Source organism: Danio rerio, chromosome 25 (genome assembly GCF_049306965.1).
Source record: "Danio rerio strain Tuebingen ecotype United States chromosome 25, GRCz12tu, whole genome shotgun sequence".
Lineage (NCBI taxonomy): Eukaryota > Metazoa > Chordata > Actinopteri > Cypriniformes > Danionidae > Danio > Danio rerio.
The window spans coordinates 33,743,247-33,770,045 of NC_133200.1; the positions used below are offsets into that span (position 1 = coordinate 33,743,247).

A 26,799-nucleotide genomic window follows, 5' to 3' on the forward strand; every position below is an offset into this window, starting at 1 on the left:
GTTTTGGGAGAAGTTGATGAATTCAAAAGATGTTAATCCAGCAGCTGTAATCTCTCCAGTGCAGCACATACTATCACAGTGACATCCATCAGCTGTCATAGATAAAACTACTGTTATCATTATTAAAATGATTGAACTGCAAAATACATGTTCTTACACACATCTGAGAATTGGAATATCAGATATTTCACAATATAATCAATATGAGCCGATAATATTGAACAAGGGGTTGCGCAATCTGTTTGCACACACAGATATACCAGGACGTATCAGATTGGTAGAATGTTACTGTCATTTTGACCCTCTCAACCCCACATACATTCAAATTTCCATAGGCATAGCCATGCCACTTTCTGACATCATTAGGCCTGGAAAACATCTCTTGGTAGTCCAAATGAGCCATTAATTGTGGTTTTAAAAAAGAGATTAAAATATTCTAATATATAATATATATTATAATATATAATATAATATATCTATTCTCAGATTAGAGAAGACTTTTTTTGTAGATCTTTTCTATTCCTAAACATTCACACACTACACCCTAACAATGAAAAAGTGACAAAGCTTAATAGGACCGCTTTAAGGCAATATTCATCTGTCAATATGGTTTTATGGCTAGTCGTAAAGCCATTGCAGCAGCCTGTGACCTCAGCTCTAATCTGGCCTGAAATTCTTGCGAGGGTCATTGGTGACCTGTGTTCACCCTTAATTCTTCACCCAAATAGTATTTACTCAACCTCATGTCCTTCCAGACATGTGATGCTCTTTCCTCCACAGAACACAAAAGAAGATTTTTTGAAGATTTTCTTTGGAGATTAACAACACTGAGCCATTGATCTCCATTGTAAAGGGGTCAAAGGTGAAAAGGTGTTTACAAGCATTAAAACAAATTCTTAAACAGCTTAAATTTGATTTATTTTTATTTCTGACTACTGTTATTTCAATGACAAATGTCGTGAGGGCAGTATTACAAGTCAATCGCATTTATGTAATAGCCTATGAGCATGCAATTCTCTTTGCTTGCGCGCCGATATCCTCTGTTTGTGCTCAACACTTCTTGCACGCCCGCTGAAATATACGCTACTCAAGCGCAGATCTTCTTGTGCGCTCTCAAATAAATGTTGCTGAACTATGATTTAGTGTGTTTATGTAACAAGTATGTCTCCAACATTCATTAGGTTTGCTAGGAATATTTATGAATGTCTCCATTAGACCTACAGAGTTGCATTAATGTGTCCTGAAGTAGAGTGAAACGGCTATACGTTGTGTTTGCTGGCCTCACGCATCATGCACCTGTCAGTCAGTCAGTCAGTAAGCACGTAACCTTAAAGGGTTAAACAAGTGACGCACACCACTACTACGGTTACAGAAAAATTGACACTGTTTTAATTCACTTACCTTTTAATAAGTTTTGGTGTGATTATCACCAGCTATTAAAAAAAAAAAAAAACGACTGAATGTTTTGAATGAAAAGCTGTATGAATGTAGCGGAAACCATGTGACTAACTGATTAAATAATGACTTCTATAAAAATACCCATGAATTTCATCGGATGTATAGAACCAGAAACATTTGATGACATTAAGGGCCCTATCATACAGTGCACCCGGCGCAAGATGTGAATAGTGCAATTTATTTCTATTTTCAGACCAGCGCACATTTTGCGCCACGTTGTTTAAATAGTAAATCCATTTGCGCTACTTTGTGGACTCATGGGTGTACTGGTCTTTAAAAGAGGTGTTAAGGCGCATTGTTGGCACGTTGCTATTTTGAGGAACTGAAATAGACTGCACCCTTGACCATTGAACTAAAATATCAGTTATGCGCCTATGTAGGTTTAAATGCTTACACATTGCTTAATACACACAGGATGTACAGCAATACCCAAATATCTTTACATATGAAAAATTAAAGGATGAAAATGTAAAAATATATATATATAATTTTCAACATAAATATAAAAACCACTGCCTAAAAGGCTTTTTTCAGTTTATTCATGACAGTTTGCATTTGTGTAATGTTATTATTATCAGCAGTATTATTTATTATGTGCATATTTATATTTATTTATATTTGTTTTAATATTAACAAATTTAGATTTGTCCACCTGACGTATGCATTACCTTATGGGGCATAAGAATAGGACGTGTGTTCAGATATAAATCAGTTTTTTGACCACACTTCATTGTTATTGTTCATTTATTCGTTTGTTGAAAATTAGAACTGAATTTAGAAATAGTTTTGAAGCAAATCTTAACAAATGAAATTAAATGTCTTCAGTGGAGTGCGTACAACACTGTTTGCTTATCCATTAAAGTAAAAGAGTAAATTAATGCGTGAAAGTAAAGAGAAAGTAAAGAGGCCGATTTGAGGAGGCTTGTTCTTTACCCTCGCGCTGCAGAATGTCTGTTTAACTATCTTCTCGCTGTTGAAACCCTTAGTTACTTACAAAGTCCACCATGTAAATGCGCCATGACTTGGCGCAACTGACTCGTAAAGGGAATGTGAGACGAGACTCTGATTGGTTTAATGCAGGTTATGCTTAAAACACACCCATAACTCAAAAGGAGAGTGAGCACAACCCTTTTAGACCATGCGCCACGGGGCAAACAGTATTTTCCATCTTTAAAAAGTGGATTCGGACATGCTCTGAATGCTTTCGTGCCATGCGCTTTAGACTTTGCACCTAGATCATTAAAATAGAGCCCTTAATGACTTATTTTATGGAACATGGTGCAACCCCAAAATAACAATTAATTATAATTTTAAGCCATAATACTTTGCTGCCTTGTTTCAAATCACTATTTTACTCATTTGTTTGTAAAATAAATGATAAAATACATTTTAATCAATTTACACGATCATACACTGAATGTCAATTGATCATTATTTAATCCATATTCATTCTTTTAAACAAAGGGTTTTTAAAATATAAACACTTTTTTTTAAGATTTAATATGCCTTATTTTGGCGAGGCAGTGGCGCAGTAGGTAGTGCTGTCGCCTCACAGCAAGAAGGTCACTGGGTCGCTGGTTTGAACCTCAGCTCAGTTGGCGTTTCTGTGTGGAGTTTGCATGTTCTCCCTGCCTTCGCGTGGGTTTCCTCCGGGTGCTCCGGTTTCCCGGTACAGGTGAATTGGGTAGGCTAAATTGTCCGTAATGTATGAGTGTGTGTGGATGTTTCCCAGAGATGGGTTGCGGCTGGAATGGCATCCGCTGCATAAAAACTTGCTGGATAAGTTGGTGGTTCATTCCGCTGTGGTGACCCTGGATTAATAAAGAGACTAAGCCAACAAGAAATATGACTTATTTGTGTACAAATGTACTTTATTTGACATGAACACCAAAATACAGCTTAATATATCACATCTTTCACTCACTGACTGCAACCTGCCACTGGTATTGTTTTAAGACGTCTCCTTTGTGTTTCACAGGTAAAAAAAAAGGAGTAAAAATACCATAGAATACTTATTTTTGGAAGAGAGTGAGATTTCAATGCTATCTTGACCATTGAACTAGAAATCTGGTCACCATACTATGGCAACATTTGTCCTAAAATTACTATCCTAATCAAATTTTAGCTGGTAACTGAAATTCTTTTTTGTATGGGTGCAAACGATTTATATGGGCTGATTTTAAATTATATAATTACAAATATAAATTATAAATATAATTATAATAATGCAAATTGTTTGCAACCACTTACATAAAAAAAGTAAATCCAATTAATCTTTTTTCAGTGTAGGATAAAGAGTGTGTTTGTTCTGTAAACAGGCTAGATAAACACAGAATGTGCATTGTATCCAGCCTCTTTTGGTTGAGAACTTGCGGTGTCGAATGCCAGAGCAGATGTTATGCCGGCTCCAAATCTCAAGCAAGGGACTAAACAAAGCATTGCAAGAGATTTCTTTAAGAGCTCCATGCATCATAGTCAACTGCTCTCCTCTGGGCTAAGGGTCATTCATCATTCCACATGGGTCAAGAAAGAAAAATGGTTGTCTTGTGGTGTAACACGGGTCTCATTCTATTCCTGCAGAGTAACGGCTCAGCGAAGTATCGAAGATGCTGAGGAGATTGAGAGAGAAAGGCGCCGTCGGGCCCGGGAGGCTTTCCGAAATCAGCACAGCCTGTCTGGATCTGCTGGATCCCCTCAGGACAGCGCGAACCCACCTGAGGCCAGCCTGTAAGTGTGGACGTCATTCTGTTCGACACACTTCACCTGGTATTTGTTAGGCTTGTTTTGTAGCCTGGCAGATTTCCATTTGAAATATTGGCTTGCAGTGTGTCTGGTTCTCATTGAAGTTTATTCTGCCCAAGAGCTGTCCAGTTAGGCAGATGGAGATTGTCTGACTGACATGTAAAGCAACTGACTGGAGTTTGTTACAATTTTTGGATCAAATAATGAACAACTGAGAGAAGATTCTTCCAAGACATTTTTAAACAGAACAAACTAATTTCTTTGTTTTCTGGCACGATGACAGTGCATGATGTTTTACTAGTTATTTTGCAAGGTACTACTATTAAGTTTAAAGTGCAATTTAAAGGATTTAATTAGGTGAACTACGCAAATTAGGTTAATTAGTCAAGTCATTAGACAACATTGGTTTGGTCTGCAGCCAACAGGGAATTTTTTTTTTTTTAAGGAGCTAATAATATTAAACATAAAAGCATTGCATATATATATATATATATATATATATATATATATATATATATATATATATATATATATATATATATATAGCATATAAAGCATACCGAACCGTGACACCACTGTGTCGTATAGAACCGAACCGTGATTTTTGTGAACCGTTACACCCCTACTATATATATATATATATATATATATATATAGTAGGGGTGTAATGGTTCACAAAAATCACAAAAATCGTTCTATACGACACAGTGGTGTCACGGTTCGGTATGCTTTCGATACAGCGCTAAAAAAGAAAAAAAGATTAAGATTATTATTCGTTTGCATGCATCCAAGCGTCTCCCGAAACTTCCGGGAGACTTGGGATATCTGGGATTATATTAACGTTACTAGCCAGTTTGCGAGCTAGTGTAGCGCGTACCTGACTGGACTTGTGTTTGGAGGTGGGCGGGTGTGGTGATATGTGAACAGGTTATTGAGATTGGCTGTTTTGTGTGGGGGTCCAGGGTTGCTGGAGCAACGTGGGCGGAGCCAGCACGAGCAGGCTGACACAGGAGGCAGCAAGATTGCTAATGAGTGCATTCTTTAATAAAGTGATATTCTGAGTTCAAAAGCGATGGTCTACTGTTTAACATGACAGCAGGAAAGGCAGCATGTTTTCTGCCACGTCATTTGGGATGCCATGTTGAGCGTTGTTGCACTGAAAACATAAAATTTTGTACTTATTCTCTATTATCTATTTAGATGGTAGTCTGAAACGAATCATTCAGTTCGTGATGCGTACCGAACCAAAAGTCTCATACCGAACTGTTCAATACGAATACCTGTATTGTTACACCCTTTAGATACTATAATATATATTAATATATATATATATATATATATATATATATATATATATATATATATATATATATATATATATATATATTAAGGGTGTAACAATACTGCTGGAGGGCTAATAACTTTAATAATAATACTAATAATAATAATAATAATTATTATTATTATTATTATTATTATTATTATTTATGGGCCATGAAACCTCCGTCTCAGCAGTGTGTTTTCACACCTCTAGTTTGAGAAAGTGAGGAAATTGGATGAGTCCAGCTCTGTATAGGTGGGAGTGTTGGAGGAGGGAATGAAAGAGGGAAGGGTTTTGTCATGATCACCGGCAATCTAGAGGCTGCAGATCACTTAAGGACTACAAATCAGCCATTTATGGTTTACATATTCAGTCATGCCACACACACACACACACACACACACACACACACACACACACACACACACACACACTTGTTCCAAGTCTCCACTGATTAGACTCCCACAGCTGATGCTGCTTCCGGACTGATTACTGCACTACATGAACAGCACAGAAACACTCACTGGTGCTGAGTCTTGTTTTCTGTTATGTGACATTACTATGCGTTTTCCTTTGTCTTGCTTTACTGTGTTTTTGATCCTTGCCTTGTTTATTTGTTTAATCCTGTTTGCTGCCTGTCTCTGACCATTTGCCTGCCTTTTGACTACGACTCTGGATTGCACTTATACATCTGTTTGCTCCTGTATTGACCACTGCTTGCCTGACCATTCTAATAATCCTGCATGTGGATCCGCACCACTGTTGTCAGTGTCACATCCCTGGTTACAGGTTTGCATTAAAATGGGAGTTTTAGGTTCGAGCATGCGTTGATTTTCACAGAGGCAAAACAAACACAGATGCAGGGGAGAAAGACAGTAACTATGTTTACATGGACATCAGTAATCAAACTATTTGCCAACTTCTTAATTTGTCATTTTTAACCGCAGTTCAGCCCTTTCACTTTAATTCAGGAACATTTCATTGGTGTCCCCCAGGACAAATGAGATATTGGATGCGAGGAACTGCTGGAAGAGTGTAGTTTTAATGGAATGTTTGATACCGCATGGCGAATGGAAGAACAAAACCCTCCGCATGTCTCGATAACTTAGATGCACTTGGTAAATAGCATCAGAAAGCCATCCATGTATAGACTATCCTATCACAAAATGCGGCAAAAATTGTACACAATGGTAGTTCTTTAAGGTGTTTACATGTTTACTCGTAGAGTAGCATTTATATTGGATCTTTCAGTACATAATATTGTAGTGATATTAACATACTGTAAACTTAGTAACTAAATCATTTTGACTTGGTTATGTCTTAAAAAACTGAAAGAGTAATGCTGACAACAGAAACTACCTCTGCCATCTTAATTAACAAGCAAAGACCACTGATCGCACACTTACCAAATCTATAGAGACAGAACAATCAACACCAACTGGAGTCGCGTGTTTTTTAACAGAAGGCTATCGGCAAATCCGAATTTTACCATTTCCGGATGCGAAAAGCTTTCAAATAAAAAAAATGTTCCGTACAAACATATTTCTGTCACGTGTTATAAGACCACTGTAGTCCACACGTGAGTCCAGCTGCGCTCTCATGGCAGGAAATTGAAAACAAAAGTTTCCTTGCAGCACATTTTATTATCTTCTTCCACTTGTTTTAATTACAGTTGGCAACAACGCGGCGTCACATGCGCCAGAATAGTTGGCTGTGCATTCTGCTGTGGCGACCATTGATAAATACGGCATACCTGTCAAACCTCCCGTTTTTCCCAGGATTCTCTCGTATTCAACAGTTCTATCCCGCTATGATCCCGTAAAGGTATTTTCCGTATTTTTCCCGTATTTTCAGTCTTTCTCTGGAGGGTGGCGAATAAACCGCAAGTGGCCGCCCCTTGCTCTTAAATCTGAGTTTGTACTGTGCTTTCGCTTTGTTTAGGCAGGAAAACACTTTGAAATAAACATAAAAACGGCATGATTCCTTTCCTTTTCATTACAAGTGTCGTCTCCCGTTCATATGCAATCCTCAAAACAGTCATATAGAGGTGCATGACTGTCAGCTGACGTGCTCCATATTGATAAACAGACGCTGTTTCCCAAATGGATTCTGTACTCTTGATTAGAAGCAGAGCAAAAGTCTGGGTTTTGGGTGCTTGTTTAAACAGACATATACACATAATTATTAATATCTAAAGATGTTGATCTTAGTGAGTTTTTTTTTTTTCAAACACAAGTAATTTCGTCCTAAATGAGCATAAACAGTTAGGAAAGCAGTCGAATGCTTTCATTTCAATGTTAGATGTGTGCATTTTTAAAGTGAGACCTGTTATTTAATGTAATCAAACGAAAACAAATCTAAATAAATAATTCATTTGTTGCTCTTTAATCAGAATGTGTAGGTTATACAGTGAAGAAACGGCTAATGAGATTTGATTCTATTTCATTATAATAGCTATTAATTTTAATAAGTTGAACTGTTTGCTAATTTATTTGCTGCTGATGTATACTATTTATTTTTTCTTTTGTAAATAATAATAATAACAATAATAATAATAATAATATTTATTACTGACCATTTAACTGTTCATTTACAATGAAACAGTTCCAAGTGAGCATATTTAGTAATCTGGGGATTTTTTAAAGGGGGGTCAAGGGAATCTCTTATTATGTTGGGCATATCCCTTATTTTCACATACCAATGTTGACAGGTATGAAATAAGGGACAAAGCTGAAGGAAAATGAATAAATAATAAAGGGGCAATACAGCACCACTGATTTAAAAGTTGGGGTTTGGGAAAAGTTTAGATTAGTTTTCGTTTTCTGTCAACGAATCGCACACGTGCATAGGTACAGTGGCGTAGCTGTTCTCTCATCATGACCTAATCTCTGAAGAATTTACAGCAGGCACGCTTTTGGAACAGCATTCATGTCATATACCACACGATACGTCTTTACTTTTTCTCTGAGAAACATTTTACATGTGTGAAGATAAACACAGCTGTTTGAGTCAACCTGTTTAACCAAAAATAGGCTGTCCAGAGCCGCTTTGTAATTATCTTTGATCAGAGAAGATTTAGAGGCTCACTCTTGGCTTAGAGACGCATGAATCATTTTCCAGACTTTTTAGGTCAGTTTAACATGAAAAGAGGTTTTTCGGTAATGCCAGTGCAAGAGTTTTAAAACTCTTTTCCGCTGGATTATATTGACCGATTGTTGATGTTCAGTCGTTACACTGAAAATCTGCTTTAATAATCTTGAGGAATGTGCTTTGCATTCCTTTCCGGCAGCTCCTGGGCAGATGAAATAGATTTTAATTCAAGGCTTTGCAATGAATAGAAAATAAAGAGATGTGGCTGTGAAAACACTTCCTTTTATCTCTATTTTAGGCTACTCATTCAATGCAGGTGTGTGTGTTTAAACCTTCTGCGAACCCTTTGTATAATCTCTTACACAAATTTACCCTAGTAACCATACTATGAATGGGTCAGATACTGAACACTCTTATCTAATGTAAACAAAAATACATTAAAACAGCAATGCATACATACAATGGCATCATAGCAAACATATGTGTACATTTGGAAATGGGCTCACACTTTGTTTCAATGTACATTTCACGCTATAAACAAACTGTTAACTAAGGGTATTACCTCACTAAACTACTATTTAGTTGCTTATTAATATTCAATTCAATTCATCTTTATTTGTATAGCACTTTTGCAATGTAGATTGTGTCAAAGCAGCTTCACATTGATTATAGTGAATGGAAACAGTGTCAGTTCAGTTTTCAGAGTTTAGATAGTTTCAGTTCAGTTCAGTGTGGTTTAATATTCACTACTGAGAGTCCAAACACTGAAGAGCAATCCATCGATGTGCAGCTCTACAAGTCCCGAACTATGCAAGCCAGTGGCAACAGCGGCGAGGAAAAAACTTCACCAATTGGCAAAAGTGGAGGATAAAAACCTAGAGAGAAACCAGGCTCTGTTGGGCACGACCATTTCTCCTTTGGCCAAACGTCTTATGCAGAGCTGCATTCTAGGTGCCGTAGGCTGTAGAACGCAGGACATCAGCGAAGACTCGGCTGTCAATGGAGTCCCACAGGAATCAGACGCATGCTCTCGACTCCTCCATGACCACCACAGCAGCTGCTCGGGATACTGTCTGGTCTGGGAATGTAGAAACCCTGGGATCATCTCTTCAGAGGTCTTAAATGGCATAAGTTGCACTGCATATACTCTGGGGGCCCCAGGTTGAAGTAGAAAATAAAGAGAATAATTAGCGTAGCTGCTATTCATAGTGTGTATAAACGAGATGCATGGAGCACATTCATGCATCATACCCCCATGTGATGCACTGAGTGTATGCTTTACAGAAAAGATAAATCTTTAATTTGTGTGTCTGAGCCTCGGACATTATCAGGAAGGCTATTCCCGAGTTTAGGAGCCATCAATGAGAAGGCTCAACCTCCTTTACTTGACTTTGCTATTAATATGAAGTAATGTAGTAGTTATGTTTTGGTTTTGGGCAGGATTAGAAATTTAGAGTTAGATCATACTTTATAAGTGCTAGAACAGTTAATATCTTAATAAGATAAGACTAGTCTTTTTTGAAACTGAAAATATTGAAAAATTTATATTCTACACAAGGAATAAAAAAAATGCATGCATTCTCCCAAAGGTAATGTTGTTGATTTATAGACTAATTGAATTACTTTTGTTAAAATTAAAGTGCCCCTATTATGGGTTTTCGAAATGACCTTCTATGCAGTGTGTAACACAGCATTAAGTTAATGAAAAAATCCTGCTGAAGTTTAAATCTAAAAGTGCTTCATGTTTAACATTGATTCTTTAATGAAATAGTTGACTCAGAGTCGAATAAATTAATTGTGTTGGGTTCAAATATTTTGCCTGAATGAGTTAATGTTGGAACAGTACATCACCAAATATGTAGTACTGGATCCGGTAAAACGCGAACGAGCCTTTCCCTTCAGACAAGGTGATCACGAGACTGACACGAACACGAATGTTTGATACCGCATGACGAATGAAAGAACAAAACCCTCCGCATGTCTCGATAACTTAGATGCACTTGGTAAATAGCGTCAGAAAGCCATCCATGTATAGACTATCCTATCACAAAATGCGGCAAAAATTGTACACAATGGTAGTTCTTTAAGGTGTTTACATGTTTACTCGTAGAGTAGCATTTATATTGGATCTTTCAGTACATAATATTGTAGTGATATTAACATACTGTAAACTTAGTAACTAAATCATTTTGACTTGGTTATGTCTTAAAAAACTGAAAGAGTAATGCTGACAACAGAAACTACCTCTGCCATCTTAATTAACAAGCAAAGACCACTGATCGCACACTTACCAAATCTGTAGAGACAGAACAATCAACACCAACTGGAGTCGCGTGTTTTTTAACAGAAGGCTATCGGCAAATCCGAATTTTACCATTTCCGGATGCGAAAAGCTTTCAAATAAAAAAAATGTTCCGTACAAACATATTTCTGTCACGTGTTATAAGACCACTGTAGTCCACACGTGAGTCCAGCTGCGCTCTCATGGCAGGAAATTGAAAACAAAAGTTTCCTTGCAGCACATTTTATTATCTTCTTCCACTTGTTTTAATTACAGTTGGCAACAACGTGGCGTCACATGCGCCAGAATAGTTGGCTGTGCATTCTGCTGTGGCGACCATTGATAAATACGGCATACCTGTCAAACCTCCCGTTTTTCCCAGGATTCTCTCGTATTCAACAGTTCTATCCCGCTATGATCCCATAAAGGTATTTTTCCATATTTTTCCCGTATTTTCAGTCTTTCTCCGAAGGGTGGCACATACACCGCAAGTGGCCGCCCCTTGCTCTTAAATCTGAGTCTGTACTGTGCTTTCGCTTTGTTTAGGCAAGAAAACACTTTGAAATAAACGTAAAAACGGCACGATTCCTTTCCTTTTCATTACAAGTGTCGTCTCCCGTTCATATGCAATCCTCAAAACAGTCATATAGAGGTTCAAAGTCTGGGTTTTGGGTGCGTGTTTAAACAGACATATACACATAATTATTAATATTAATATCTAAAGATGTTGATTTTAGTGAGTTTTTTTTTTCAAACACGAGTAATTTCGTCCTAAATGAGCATAAACAGTTAGGAAAGCAGTCGAATGCTTTCATTTCAATGTTAGATGTGTGCATTTTTAAAGTGAGACCTGTTATTTAATGTAATCAAACGAAAAAAATCTAAATAAATAATTCATTTGTTGCTCTTTAATCAGAATGTGTAGGTTATACAGTGAAGAAACGGCTAATGAGATTTGATTCTATTTCATTATAATAGCTATTAATTTTAATAAGTTGAACTGTTTGCTAATTTATTTGCTGCTTTGTTTTGACACGAACATGACGATTACTGACAGATGGAGATTCTGCTGCGGGGAATAAAGGGTTAAAGTTCATTTTCACAACAACACCACAGTATAGCCAACCGTGTGCTGTATTTGTTCAATCTGATGATTGATACAATAACCTATTAAAGGAAGGAGCCGCAGAGACTATGATGTGTGGGACTTTGTTGTTAAGACAATTAGGTAAAAATAAATAGATATTTTAAGACAAAGAATGTGTTTTTTTGACCGTTTTGAAGAGCCCCAAAACCAAAATATGACATTTATAATGCAAAATAGGGGCTCTTTAAAATCCAAATCCAAGTAAAATTGTACTTTGGACTTAATAATACAAAATTAAATACATATAATGTTAGGCTACACTGTAAAAAATTGTGGGTTCCACAAAATTCCTTCATGTTGTCACAACACAAATCTATTTAGTTAAATTAATCGTTTTTACAAAATTAAGTCAATTGAACATAAAACAATCAAGCTGCCCCCCCCCCCCCCAAAAAAAAATTAAAAAAATGAAGATTTTTGTTGTTTTAGTGTCTTGTTGTTTTACAAAAGTAGTTTGGACAAACAGAAAAAGACATTTATAAGTGTATGCTATTGTGTATGTTATTTTATTAAAATACTACTAACTAGTGCTTCAAACATGTTTCTTGTCAATACTGAAATCTGGTTGCCCCTGTAAGCAAACGAAAACAACAACAAACAAGTGCGCATCAGATCCTCACACTCAAACATCTGTTTCCAGAGGAGCGTGTTTGAAGTCGGCCTCTGGTGTTAATAGGCTGGCACAGGCACTTCAGCACATAGTTCCTTTCAGCAAAGTAACACCATCACAGGTGCGTGGGCCCATGCGCTGCTTTCACCAACTCCAGCTCTTTATACCTGACTGACTGTTAACTTGCCATGGATGTAATCATACTGCTCTCTGCTCTCGTGCTTGTAAAAAGATCCAATGTCTCACATAAATCTGAGCCAAAACCACAAAACCAGTCGTAAGGGTCAGTTTCTGGAAATTGAAATATATGCATAATCTGGAAGATGAATAAATTATAAAAATAAAAGTGACTCGTATCCGATCGTCTGCATTTACACAGCACACAGCAAAGGTGCAATAACCAGGAAAAAAAAGAGCAGGCTCATTTTGAAAATGTAGTCCCGCGGACGTTTCTGGAGACCGCGGAATACGTCCTGGGAGGTACGTACGGTTGCAGTTTTTGTTTTTGCGAATCCGGGAGAGGCCGCCGTGTGCGCTTTTTCTCATCACAAATGCTTCTCACGAGTGCAGTTCGCGCCCGCACTGTTCTTGCGTGAACCCACCAGAGGCCGCTGTCTGACTGACCGGGAGATTGACAGCACGACTGGCCAATCGACTGACCCGCCCTCCTCCTTCCCTAAACCCAACCAATTTTACCGATTGACCCGCCCGCCCACTCACTTCCCTAAACCTGACCAACAATTTACAACAATTGCCCTTTATTTATTTATTTTTTTTACAGCGTTTTCACCACATTCTCACCCTGTTATGAAACTCGTTCACTTAATTTTTGGGATTCTGTTTTTGTCTTACCTGATTTCTGGAACCGCTCTTCCCCGGACTTGAAACCGATCATCGTGGTCAATTCCTTTCTGCATCTCAAGTCTACCGACGTACACAATGAGCTAAGTGGACAAACGGGTTGCAGCGGGAAAGCCCTCCACACGGAGATAAGCGGTCGGCTGGCAAGCACGAAAGGGAACAGCGTCACACCGCCCCGTAGTGTTCGCTTGAAAAAAATAAGTGCAGCCATACGTACCTCCCGCGACGTATTCCGCTGTCTCCAGAAACGTCCGCGGGACTACGTTTTCAAAATGAGATTGTGTTGTCTTTTCTCTATTCTTGTAATCTGTGCGCAACTTTTGACAAGCTGTTTTACTATATTTTATGACAGAAAGGTTCTCATTTGTCCATCTTCTTTTGATATATAGGCTTTTTAAACCTTTAGGCATCTTAATGTGACGTCCATGGCGTGATTTATGCACGTGATGTAGCTATGCACTAGTTTTATATTAGTTTATATTGGTTACATGGCGGACATTGCGCTCTCTCGCTCTTTTTAACATGCTTAAATACCTGTGCTACATGACAATATAAAAGCTGTTTAAGTCCTCGTGTATGAGATTTAAGGTTTGGGACTCTGCTGAAGTCTGTTCTGAAATGAAAGTGTCAGACTTGACATCATTTGCTATTGTTTTTTAATGAAAATCCGATCTGCTTACACTGCTGACACGAGAACACAGATCCGATTCATATCGGATATATTTCCACATATGAACAAGGCCTGAATCTGATTTGAGTAAATCGGAATCCATGTGATTTGTTCCTGCTTACACGTACATGGGCCATATCCGATCTGTGCCACATGGGAGAAAAAAACTGGAATTGGGTCACTTGAACAGTGCAGTGTAAATGCAGCCTTAAAGAAATACTTCAGTCATGGTGTCGTCTTCCTCCAGCGTGCAAAACTAACTCCAACATTGATATAGGATTTTAAAAAGTTTTGATTCAGCATGTTTTTACCACTCTCTCTCTCTCTCTCTCTCTCTCATGAAGGCGCAGCACGTGTACGCACAAAGGGCGGATCTGCGAGTGAACTGTGCATTAGTTCAAATCTGCATTTGCTGACAGACAGTTTGAGCTACCTATCGGAGTTATGGGAGACGCCGGCCTGACGCTATTTTAATTGGCAGAACATTTTTTAGTTTTATGCCTTACCCAGAATCTAAAAATACACACAAATACATTTAGATTATTTACTTAGTCATTACTACTAGACAGTGAAGAGACTTTCAACCAGCACAACAACAAAATGTTTCTGTAGACAATCACCTACTGCACCTTTAATAACTCTGCTAATAAGTGTGCTGTTTCTTTCAGCTTCGAAAGTGAATTAAAACCCAGCAGTCCCGTTGCTCTGGATGAGGATGAAGGTTTTAGTGACTGGACCCAGAAGCTGGAACGGAGAACACGGCTCAAAATGGAAGAGACGGCCAATGGAGAGAAGTTGCAAGAAGAGAAGAAAAATGTAAACACAAGACCGAAACAAATAGAGAAGAGCAGTTTCACAAGTTCTGTAGAGCATCATCAAACTCAGGACAGAGAAGGAGAGGATAAACGTTCAGACAGTATCACTAAGAAACCAATGGAGATCAGTGAGAGGCTGTACTCTCAGAGAGCAGAAGAACGGCTTGATCACAGCAAAAGAAGACAACCAGAAATAAAACCACCAACGGAGAATAAGGTGTCAGAAGCATTACAGTAGTAGTAATAATTATTTCAGTTTTACAGTGCATTATGCAGCATGTCTAAATCAATGCAATCCCTTACAGGCTAAAGAGGAGAGGAAAGAGGTGAAGGTTTCATACACATCCAAAGTCTTCCTACAGCAAGAGAGGATTCCTAATGGGAAAGCAGAGGCAGCGCCAGAGGAAGTGACACCAAATCCAGTGAAAACCAAAAGATCACCTAGGTAACTAGAATATTTTTTTGTTTTGTTATATATATATATATATATATATATATATATATATATATATATATATATATATATATATATATATATATATATATATATATGAGCAATATCACACGAGTAGATGCGATAGGCGTAAGGCATTGCCTCAAGACTCCAGGCTGAGCCAGGTGATATTGTGATATTGTGTTTATACAACAGTTTGACGGCATAATCATGTGTATAAAAAAGAAAATCAAACACAGAGACTCTCAAAATCCTTTTTTTAAAGGAACTATTTTCTTCCGTCATTTATTTATATCTGCAGCTGACGTAAGAACAGCAGAAACCAATGCTAATCCACCAACGTCCAAATAGGTCTTTTTAGACCCATTTGAATGATTCTCTAGCGTAATGTCTGGAGTGATGAAAAAACAGGTGATTTTGCTGACATTTTAAGATTATAAGGCTGAACGGCATGAGGTGCCATCATTCACTGTTGCAATCGGAAGATCACAATAATTAACCCCGAAAAAGCCAAAGCAGCGCATACTCTGTGGCTTCACAACAATGAAAAAAGTGTCAAACTCATTACAGATGAGGAGAAACACATGCAGAAACATCAAGAACCAGATTACCGTTGTGTTTGTGATAAGGAAAAATGCTATACACATGCGGGCATTTCTTCTTTCTTTCTGTTTATTGAACTAGTCTGCAGTAATGAAAACAGAAGAGTCATTAGAAACAGATGGCCAACTCTATTTTACTATAGTATAAATACAGCACTACAACATACAAAAGAGAGAAATTGACTTAGAAAGTCACTTACCATTTTTATAATGATTTGATCAGCTGAAGTTTAAAATGACACTGGGTTTTTCAACCTCTAAGGACTTATTATGCGGTTTCTGGTCAGCATCTTTGGTCTGCTCAATGACAGGCTAATACCCGCAGATACGCTGTCTCTCAGAAAAATAAGCACTATCCTTATAAATAAACTGCATAGTCGCAATTCTAAACAACTTCCTTCTTGACTAAAAAAGCCTCAAAAGTACATTTTGTTGTCCAACAGCAGCAATATTTGTCAAACTCTAGAGTGTCCTCTGCTTGTTGCTGCATGTGGGCAGTAATGCACAATAGTAAAATAATGCACAATAGTAAAGGGTGAAGAGGCCGGACAAGAGCTGTTATTTGCAGAATGTCGCACAGCTATCAGCTAATCAGATTCGAGGACCAGAAAGAAATTGCAGTATATATATATATATATATATATATATATATATATATATATATATATATATATATATATATATATATATATATATATATAAATATATAAATATATGTATGTATGTATGTATGTATGTATGTATTTCCCACACTGTATCTGTTCACTAAGGCTGCAGTTATTTAATTTATACAATATAGTAAAAAACTGATTATTAAACAAGATTATAAAACGTTATTACAAAAAAAACAAATGTTAATAGCATATTTGTTTTATTATATTTGACAATATAACCATAATATTAACTATGTTTTTCTACTCAAAACCCTTCTATTTTCTTGTATTTTCTTTATAAGGTAAGAGAGAGAAAAGTACACTGTAATAATAATCTTTAATTTTACGGTTTATTAAAACGAATTACAGAAATCTACCATAAAATAATGTACATTAAACTACAGAAATTTCCTTAAATTTAAATTTCTGGTACATTTCTGTAATTCAACCTCTGTTATTTTACAGTAAATTTCTGTAATTTTAACTGTAATTTTCTGTAATTTTTTGTATGAATGGTGTAGTAAATAGCAATAAACTAACAAAGAAATGAACAAATCTTTACATATTTTTTAAATGCATAGAATAACTGCACAAGTCAATTTAGAGTCCTGCATTTAAATATTTTTAATTTTAATACATGTCAGAACATATTTCCTATCTTTGACTGTTATTAAAATGGCATTTGAACAGAAATAGAAATTCAATAAAAATACCGCTTTATTTGATTAAAAACCACTTAAACTTTACCAACCCTGTGAGTTATTTTAGGGGGGAAAATAACAGTATAGAATCTGGTCCGTTTAAATTTAGACGCTTATGTCATTCGTGTTATAGACATGACCTCATGCTGAAGCTGCCAAAAAAATTATTTGCCAGGAAGCTTTCTAAAGGGCTATTAAGGGAGTTAGTCAATATCTGGTCTTGTATATCCAGACTTTTAACTAATACCATAAGACTTGGCTCACCCTAATGCTTATTCTGGCCAAGACTTACCCACTTTAACAAAATGAGACATTTGATGAACATCTAAAGCTACCAACCACTGACATTTGGTCTTAGGAGGTTAGGTTAGGATACTATGTTAATAATTAATTGTGTGGAAAAAAATAATCTCTTCAAATAAGCAAACACCAAATGTATGACTGATCAGAACATCAGTGCAAACGTAAAACGTACATGACTAACGTCAATCTTATTACTATTCTACAGCAGAATCGTTGATACCAATCAGGTCTTCGAGACTAAGAAGGACACACATGCCGTCCTGGAGACAGAGCTGAAGCTGGAGAAGATTAGACGTAGCCATCAGGAAAAGGAGAATCAGGAAATGGAGAATCTACGACAGCGCCAAGCCGAGGCTGAGCTAGAGCTGGAGGAACTGAAGAAGAAGAGAGAGGAACGGCGCAAAACCCGTGAAGAAGAAGAGCGGAGGAGAGAGGAAGAGGAACAGCTGAAGCAGACCAAAAAAGAGGTGGCTGAGATAAACAGAAATACTAGCCTATTCTATTTTGATTGTGGAAAAAAATAAACGTTCAGTACTAGTACACTGTAAACCCAATTGTGTAATCAAACCAATGAAACAAGAAACAAAATGAAAGGTGAACTTGGATTGAGTAGAAGCAGGTTTTGAGGAAAATAAGTGCTGAAATTGAGGATAAGGGTCTGGCCGCAGAGATGAACTTGCATCTTCAGGCTTGCACTCTCGGGCTTGCATGCTCAGGCACCCACGCTTCCTATGCAAGTGACACCTGCACCTGTCATGTCACTTGGAATCAACACAAATAAACTAAAAGTAAGTTTCCAGATCGTTTGCATTGCCAGTGAAGACGTTGTCAAATAATTCTAAGTAGACTACTTACGTACAGTAGTACAACATGACAGCCCGCACCCCACCCCCCGAAAAGCAGTTAGTATGTTTACTGTATGATTATTTGCTGTGATGTAAGCAGGCTACTATTAACATTCATCCCAGCAAAGCTTATTATTTATATCAACTGAATATCAGTCTAAATATACACAACACAAGGTATTCTTCCACAGTTTTTCAGTTATAAAAAAACACCAGGCAAATTTGAGGTCTTAGTTTTTATTTTAAACATTACATGGAGTTGTAGTATTACAACTAACAGATTAACAATACGGACCAACAGCAATGATTCTAGACTTGGGAAACTACTCTTTATAACTATTCTCGATAAGTTAGCATGTCTGCGCAGGAGTGCACTAATATGAAATCACAGTTGCAGCGCAGCTTCAACAGTCTCTACAGCAGGGGTCACCAACCCTGTTCCTGGAGAGCTACCTTCCTGCAGAATTCAGTCCCAACCCTGATCAAACAATTAATAGTACCTGAAGCATTCATTCATTCATTTTCTTGTCGGCTTAGTCCCTTTATTAATCCGGAGTCGCCACAGCGGAATGAACCGCCAACTTATCCAGCAAGTTTTTACACAGCGGATGCCCTTCCAGGCGCAACCCATCTCTGGGAAACATCCACACACACATTCACACACACACTCATACACTATGGACAATTTAGCCTACCCAATCCACCTGTACCGCATGTCTTTGGACTATGGGGGAAACCGGAGCACCTGGAGGAAACCCACGCGAAGGCAGGGAGAACATGCAAACTCCACACAGAAACGCCAACTGAGCCGAGGTTCGTACCAGCAACCTTCTTGCTGTGAGGCGACAGCTCTACCTACTGCGCCACTGCCTCGCCCTGTACCTAAAGCAGCACTTGATAATTACAAACAGGTGTGTTTGGTCAGGGTTGCAACTGAAATCTGCAGGAAGGTAGCTCTCCAGGAACAGGGTTGGTGACCCCTGCTCTACATGATCCCAGCCCAGTTTTATGGGTCCTCCAAACATAATGTCGAGATCGATAAGGGAACGTCTCGACTCGCTTAACGGAAAAAAAGCGGCAAAGATGATGTGTAACTTTACTGCAGAGCTGTTTTAAGGCAAGCATTCATGGTTCATTACGATTTGTTTACGTAACTATAGCAACTGTGGCGCCCGTCGCCGTATGTTGCCAGACACCGCAATGAAACGCTTAGGGTGCTTTCACATCTGTAAATCGATTCAGTTGTTCTGAAACAGAGATTACAATTGTTACATTGTTGCTCTTTGCTCTTGGAGCAGTTCGCTTTCACACTGCAAAGTTTTTAATCGGACCAAAAGAGCTAAAACAAGTCACGTGCGAGTTAACTCTCCTCACGTTGGTCAGAGTGTCAGGGTTTATTTTGCAGCGTCCCGCTCAGCTGTCAGGAGAGGTGGTGGTTTGGTGGTAATTGACAAGGTGTGCGCAACGTGTCTGAGGAGAGATGCGGTGGGGATGGGTGAGAAGGGTGCGCGACGATGCCTATTTGAGGACCGGGAGGGAGACGCGACATTACCGGGAGATCATCACTTTTTTGCGGGCATCCGGAAACTCGCAAAACTTCCCTAAATAATTAATTCTCTCATCATATAGTCGTATGCCTATTACATATCCATAAAACACTGTGATATAACCGCGCTCGGATCGGATCGCTTTCTCACTGCAATCGAACTGCTCCAGGGTTTGTTTCAATCGAGCCGAGACCTTCTCACTCAGGCGGTCTCGGAGCTATTACTTTGGTGTGGAACAGAGCGCGATTACCCTGTTCACAACGAACCGCGCTAACTGGGCAAACGAGACACGTTCAGAAACAAAAGTGTAGGTTTGAAAGCACCCTTAGAAAAAAAAAACACTTGAGTAAAGGTGACAGATAAAAAGTTTGTTGCAACGATCTTAATGAAATCCATTACCTCAGAGATTTTTCCGTCTCAGAGACACCCTTAAGTTAAATTACCGAAGGACTTTCATGCAAGCAGTCACAGATGGTGATTGTAAATTACATCACTTGCAGAAGAAGCGCGGTTGCCTGAGCATGCAAGTCCAGGCCTGCAAGCCTGGAGGTGCAAGTGCATATCTGCAGCCAGACTCTATTGAAATGAAGTGTTATTTTGCCTGTGTGTACTTAACAGGAAGACATAAAATAGTCTGTAAGTTTGTTTTTAGTGGGATTTACAGAGGTTGTGGTTCTGCTGAAATGTGTTGGCCTACCATCATAGTGGAAGAAGAGTAAAGCCTGTGGTTTAGTTGAGAATGGGTTAAAAAACAAACTTTAAATGGGACCTATTATGCAAAAATCACTCTACAAGTGGCTTAATCACAGTTGTGTGGCAACAATGTGTAAATTTAGCTAGCAAGCCAGTACAAACACTTGGATTGACATTCTCCTTCTGTACATGTCATCGAAGAGGGAAGCCTCGCCAATTAGTGACAATTCTCTCACGTTAGCATAGACAGCCCTGAGGGAGAAGCACTATTGAAGTTTTGAATCTGCCGCTATGCTGACACATAGGAAGTTGTAGCTTCACCGTCTTTTTGAAAAGAGGGCTGAGCACAATCTCATTTGAATGTAAAGCGACAGTCACAAAAATGACCTAATTCACCCTCCATTATCAGTGGTTATCAGCTGATAGATATGGGCCAGTAGGGGGCCTTCTGCACCTACTAGTAGGGTCAGAAGGCTGTTATCATCTATCCATATAGTTAATCAGCTATATCAGACTCCAGATCTGTTTTTACATTACTGGGATGGTTGGGTTTTAGCGTTGGGGTAGGGGTAGACATTAATTAAATACAAATATGGGAATAATGTTTAATAAATATTATATAAATAATTCTTGCTAATTTCTGGCTGCATCTATAGCTGATTAACCATCTGGATGGATGATAACAGCCTTCTGAGCCTACCAGTAGGTGCAGAAGGTCCCTACTGGCCCATATTTGATAACCACAGATAACGCCCATTTAATCCAGTGATAACATTCGAATCGGCTGCCTAATTTTAAACAAAGCCTAAAAGGGGTCAAACAGTTTTAAAAAATTGTGTGATATTTTGAATTAAAATGTCATATACACACTGTAGGGACATCAGAGAATTATTTTACACCTTGTAAAAAAGGACATAATATGTCCCCTTTAAGACTTGTATAAATTCCATGATTCATGTTACTAATTATGTTGTAAAAATGTATAAAAAGGTGTCTGATAGTTAAATTCACAAAAACACTTAATGATAAAGAATGTAGTTTATGTGACGTTAAAGCACACAAACATCCCAAAATAGTTTATTTAATAAACTTTTTAATGAACGTTATGATGAGTATGTTTGGGCCAGTAGCCATGGAAAATCATTGTTAGAGACACCTAAAACACTGTTGTAGTACAAAATAAAATCAAGTTCTACATTTGCACGCCACTGGCTTGCTTGGTTCAGGATCTGAAAAGCTATTTATTGATGAATTTGATCTTCAGTGTTTGGACTCTCAGTAATGACTTCAAACCACACTGAACTGAGCTAAACTGAACTGAACTGAACTTAAACACTAAAAACTGAACTACCCTGATCCAGTTACTGTGACCGTTTATGTGAAGCTGCTTTGACGCAATCTACATTGAAAAAGCGCCATACAAATAAAGCTGAATTGAATTGAATTTAAAAAATGACATTTGCTTTTTGTTCAAACTAATTTAAAATAAGCTGAAACAACACAATTTTTGCCTTTCTTGGGGACAACTGTTTAATATTCAATCCACTTAAATTTGTAAAAAACTAATGTTAACTTAATTCCTTTATGTTGTCCCCACACAAATCAATTGTGTGGAACCCAGCATCTTTTACAGTGTATTAACTTAAAAAAAAATTGTTAGTTTACTCACATGTTTTGATGCAACATTCTTCCACAAACATAATTAGCCTAATGTAAGTAATCATATTCAACTTATCAGGGTTTACAGTGTAGAACATTATTTAAAGAATAGCAACTTCCAACTGTAAAAGCATCGTATGTCATCAATACAGGAGGACAAAAGACAGATGAAGGAGGACATCGAGAGGAGGAGGATGGAAGCAGTGGAGAAAAGAATGAAAAATATCAACGTCTCTCCCACTGATGGTGATGATCCATTTAATCCGCTGAACCCCATGAGTCCAACATTCAAGGTAACTGTATATCTTTGCACAAGTATTCTCGATCTTTCCCTGAATAGAATTTGATTGTTACAGCAATGATATCAGATAATAATTCAATTGTTCATATGGACATTTCAATCTAAATAATAAGGAATAGATAGCCTGTATTTGATCTTGGAGGACCAAGGGCCTGTACCATGAAGTTAGATTAACTGGCTAGCCAGTTAAGTTTAATTTTAGACTGCACCAACCTCAAAAGTCTTAACTAAAAAAACTGATTGCATTCGTAAAACGTATTTTAATGACATGAAACTTTACACTTCCACAGCCATATCACCCTGCAGCCCAAGACCGGTTACTCACTAAAGCTAAGCAGGGCTGAGCCTGGTTAGTACCTGGATGGGAGACCACTAGGGAACACTAGGTTGCTGTTGGAAGTGGTGTTAGTGAGGCCAGCAGGGGGCGCTCAACCTGAGGTCTAAGTGAGTCCTAATGCCCCAGTAAAAGTGAAGGGGACACTACACTGTCAGTGGGCGCCGTCTTTCGGATGAGACGTTAAACCGAGGTCCTGACTCTCTGTGGTCATTAAAAATCCCATGGCACTTCTCGTGAAAGAGTAGGGGTGTAACCCCGGTGTCCTGGCCAAAGTCCCTCTATCGGCCCATACGATCATGGCCTCCCAATCATCCCCGTCCACTGAATTGGCTCTATCACTGTCTCTCCACTCCACCAATAGCTGGTGTGTGGTGAGCGCACTGGCGCCGTTGTCCTGTGGCAGCCGTCGCATCATCCAAGTGGATGCTGCACACTGGTGGTGGTGTGGAGAGACCCCCCCTCATGATTGTGAAGCGCTTTGGGTGTATGGCCATACACAATAAATGCGCTATATAAATACACATTACATTACATTACATTACATTACATAAGGTATTCAAACAACACAATGCACAAATGCAAATGTAAAATCTATTATACTCTGTTGTAAGTGCATAGCAAAACATTTATTTTTCACAGATTTTGAACGATTATGACAATAATGAATAATCCCATTCTGTCTTTCAGAACACAAGCCCCAATTTATTTTGTAAGTTGCTCATGCTTGTCGTGCTGTGATCATGCCCACATATTTTCAGTGTAAATGATAAGTGGTTGAACACGTTTTGAGTCAAGTTTCATGCATGCATATTCATGTGATGGTAAAAAAAGGATTACAGGAATATTGCAAGTTTTAAATCAATGTTCTGTACCACAGAAAAGTATTATGACTCTTGTTTTTCTAAGAACTAACATATTAAAGGGATTGTTGACTCCCAACATACAAATGATGTTAATTATTCACCCTCAGGCCCCGAGACCTTCATTTTTCTTGGAAACACAAATTAAGATGTTTTAGATGAAATCTGAGAGCTCCCTCATCCTCCATAGAGAGTAAAGTTCCTAACTCTTGCAAAGTCCAGAAAGGTACCAAAAAAAATTCTCAAAACAGGCCATGTGTCTTCAGTCGTTCAACTGGAATATTATTAAGCTACATGAACTGTGTTGGTGGTAATGCATTACAAGTAATATGAGGTATGTGATAATATTACATTTCTAGGTAACGAGTAAAGTAAAGCATTACTTTTAAAAAATTAAGTAATATTACTTGACTTACTTTTTAGATTAATTAATTAGCTTTTAAAAAAATAAAGTACTGAATTAAATTAAAGTAGTCACAATGAAAAAGAGATTGTCTCAATGGACAGTGATTTTACTAAAGACAAATAGTACAAAATTAGCAAACACATTGCTTTAAACTTTCAATATATACGGCATGTATAGCTCTAGGGTCACGAAGTTCTCAGATAACATTATCCTACATTTTTTATGTATTTTCTTAAAGGTAAATGCAGGTTATGCAGTGTGTTGTTAATTGCAGAACTCCTCTATTAAAGAAATAGACGAAAAAACAAGCTCTGAAAGAAATCAAGCCTCAGCCAGATAATAAAAAGTAACTCGAAAGTAACGAAGCACATTACTTACTATAAGAAGTAACTAAGTAACGTAACTAGTTACTTTTTGCGGAGTAACTCAATATTGTAATGCATTACCTTCAAATGAAACTTTCCCCAACACTGGACGCGAATACCTTTTCATGCACATTAAACAAAATTAATAACTATATTCAAATAAAGAATTCATCTGTTCTATGACCGTGTAAACACATTATAACGCATGCATTCAGATATTCTGTGATTGGTTTCAGGCCTTTTCAGATATAAATCAGATATGTGACAATGTGAATATCATCTAAACAGGCAGATCGAATTTTCATTGTGTTTTGTACGTCATTAAACCTTCTACAATGTGGTACTTTTCTCCGGTTTAATGACGTAGAAGGAAGACCGTGTGTGGAGACGCCGACGCGGTAAACAACAACAGAGAAAACATGGAGGAGGAAAGTGGTCAGTCACCACAATTTGCTCCCACTAGATCTGAGATCTCTCTCGTACCCACAAATTCCTCTAAATGGTGGAGGACACCATATATACTGTAGGTGCAAGCTGCGATGGCGGCCCTTTCACTCCTCCTCAAAATCATTCTAAAGTTAGGCGAACTTCGCATATTTCGCACAGCTAAAAGCAAGACAATTTCCTCCATCGTGGCTAGTGTGGCGCAGACACTGCAACTCGCCTTTACACATGCACAACACCATAAATTGTATGCCAAGTGTAAACACATTAATCACATATGGGTCACAATTAAAAGTACATGTAAACGGACAGGCAACAAAATCAGATATAGTCAACAAATCAGAATTGGGCATCAAGACCTGACAGTGTAAACAGGGCCTTAAGGCTGATTTATACTTCTGCGTCAAGCGCACGTGTATGCTACGGTGCTAACGCATAGCCCTACGCCGTGGCCGTCGGCGTTGCTGACATGCACCTCTCAAAAAATTTAACTACACTTCGCAACGACGCGTAGCGCAAGCTCTGTGATTGGTCGACTTGGTAGCGCTGATGATTCTGGGCGGGACCGAGAGCCGCGAGAGTGGCGCGAGCCCAATGGAGCGATTGTTTACAAGTGTGGAGTCCCGCGAAGGAGCTCCTGATGGAAAGTTTTGTTTTGTGTTTACCTCATAGTTAAAGTTGTTGGACGTCCGCCAGGTCCTGCCTCAAAATGAGCAAGTTTGAGCCACTTGTACATCCCGGAAGCATTCAGAAAGAACAAAACACAGGCGAAGAAACTTGACACAGAGACACATTAGCACCTCACTGCCCAGTAGCATTTTGGAAGTGTTAATGCAGACCAACAGAGACAGCGCGCAGAAGTATAAATGCACAGCTACGCGCGTTGCATGCTCCATTGGTTACGCCGGTCACCTGACGCAGAAGTATAAACCAGGCTTTAGACTCTTGTCTGCGATATGTGAGCATGTGCCCTATACTGACACTGAGGAGAAGAAACTGTTAAATAAAGTCATAATTTTTGGCTATTGTGCACATAAAAGTAGTCTCATAGCTTAAATATATTCTGATTGTACCACTTAAGACATGTGGACTGTTTTGAGGATGTTTTAGGTATTTGTCTAAACGAGTCAAGAACCTCGTTGTCTATGGAGGATGAGGGAGCTCTCATCATTTCACATACAATATTTCATTTGTGTTCTGAAGATGAACAGAGGACTCAGGGTTTGGAACGACATGAGGTTGAGTAATTAATTATTATAACATTATTTTAATTTATGGGTGAACTAAAACTTTATACATATCACATTTTATCTCACTACAGAACTTGAAATATTCCTTTATTTATGTACTTATTAATTTTGTACATTTTCTTAAAGGCCATTTTCATGTTTTATACATCTTTTGTTTAACTATTAGAACTGTGTGACATTTTTGTTGCTGTGTGTCTGAAACCTATCAGTGTTTTTACATGTGCACTTATTGAGTAAGTAAGAGCAGAGTTTGTGATTTGTTTTGTACTGTATTTACTGCATGTTCCACACCTATTGTCTTTAACAGTTACATTAACACATACTATTATTAACTTACACTTAATGACTTGCAGGACACGGTGGCTCAGTAATTAGCACTGTCAC

The 26,799-nt window shown here is 38.1% G+C and overlaps 1 protein-coding gene across 5 annotated transcripts in view; it reads left to right on the plus strand.

The window, feature by feature from the left end:
* The window catches only part of lsp1a (lymphocyte specific protein 1 a), a 70,598-nt gene that overhangs the window by 15,478 nt on the left and 28,321 nt on the right, over window positions 1–26,799 (plus strand). For 2 of the 5 annotated variants that reach the window (XR_012400494.1, XM_003201460.7), the window contains exons 2-6: window positions 4,039–4,185; window positions 14,849–15,212; window positions 15,301–15,440; window positions 17,914–18,175; window positions 22,605–22,745. Coding sequence is in view for 3 of the 5 variants with exons in the window: in XM_003201460.7 (XP_003201508.2) it covers window positions 4,039–4,185; window positions 14,849–15,212; window positions 15,301–15,440; window positions 17,914–18,175; window positions 22,605–22,745 (1,054 nt within the window). In the remaining 2 variants the exon portion in view is untranslated. Of the gene's footprint in view, window positions 1–4,038; window positions 4,186–14,848; window positions 15,213–15,300; window positions 15,441–17,913; window positions 18,176–22,604; window positions 22,746–23,777; window positions 24,642–26,799 lie in introns of those variants that run through there. The other 3 variants (XR_012400495.1, XM_068217551.2, XM_073943286.1) reach the window with 2 other exon arrangements.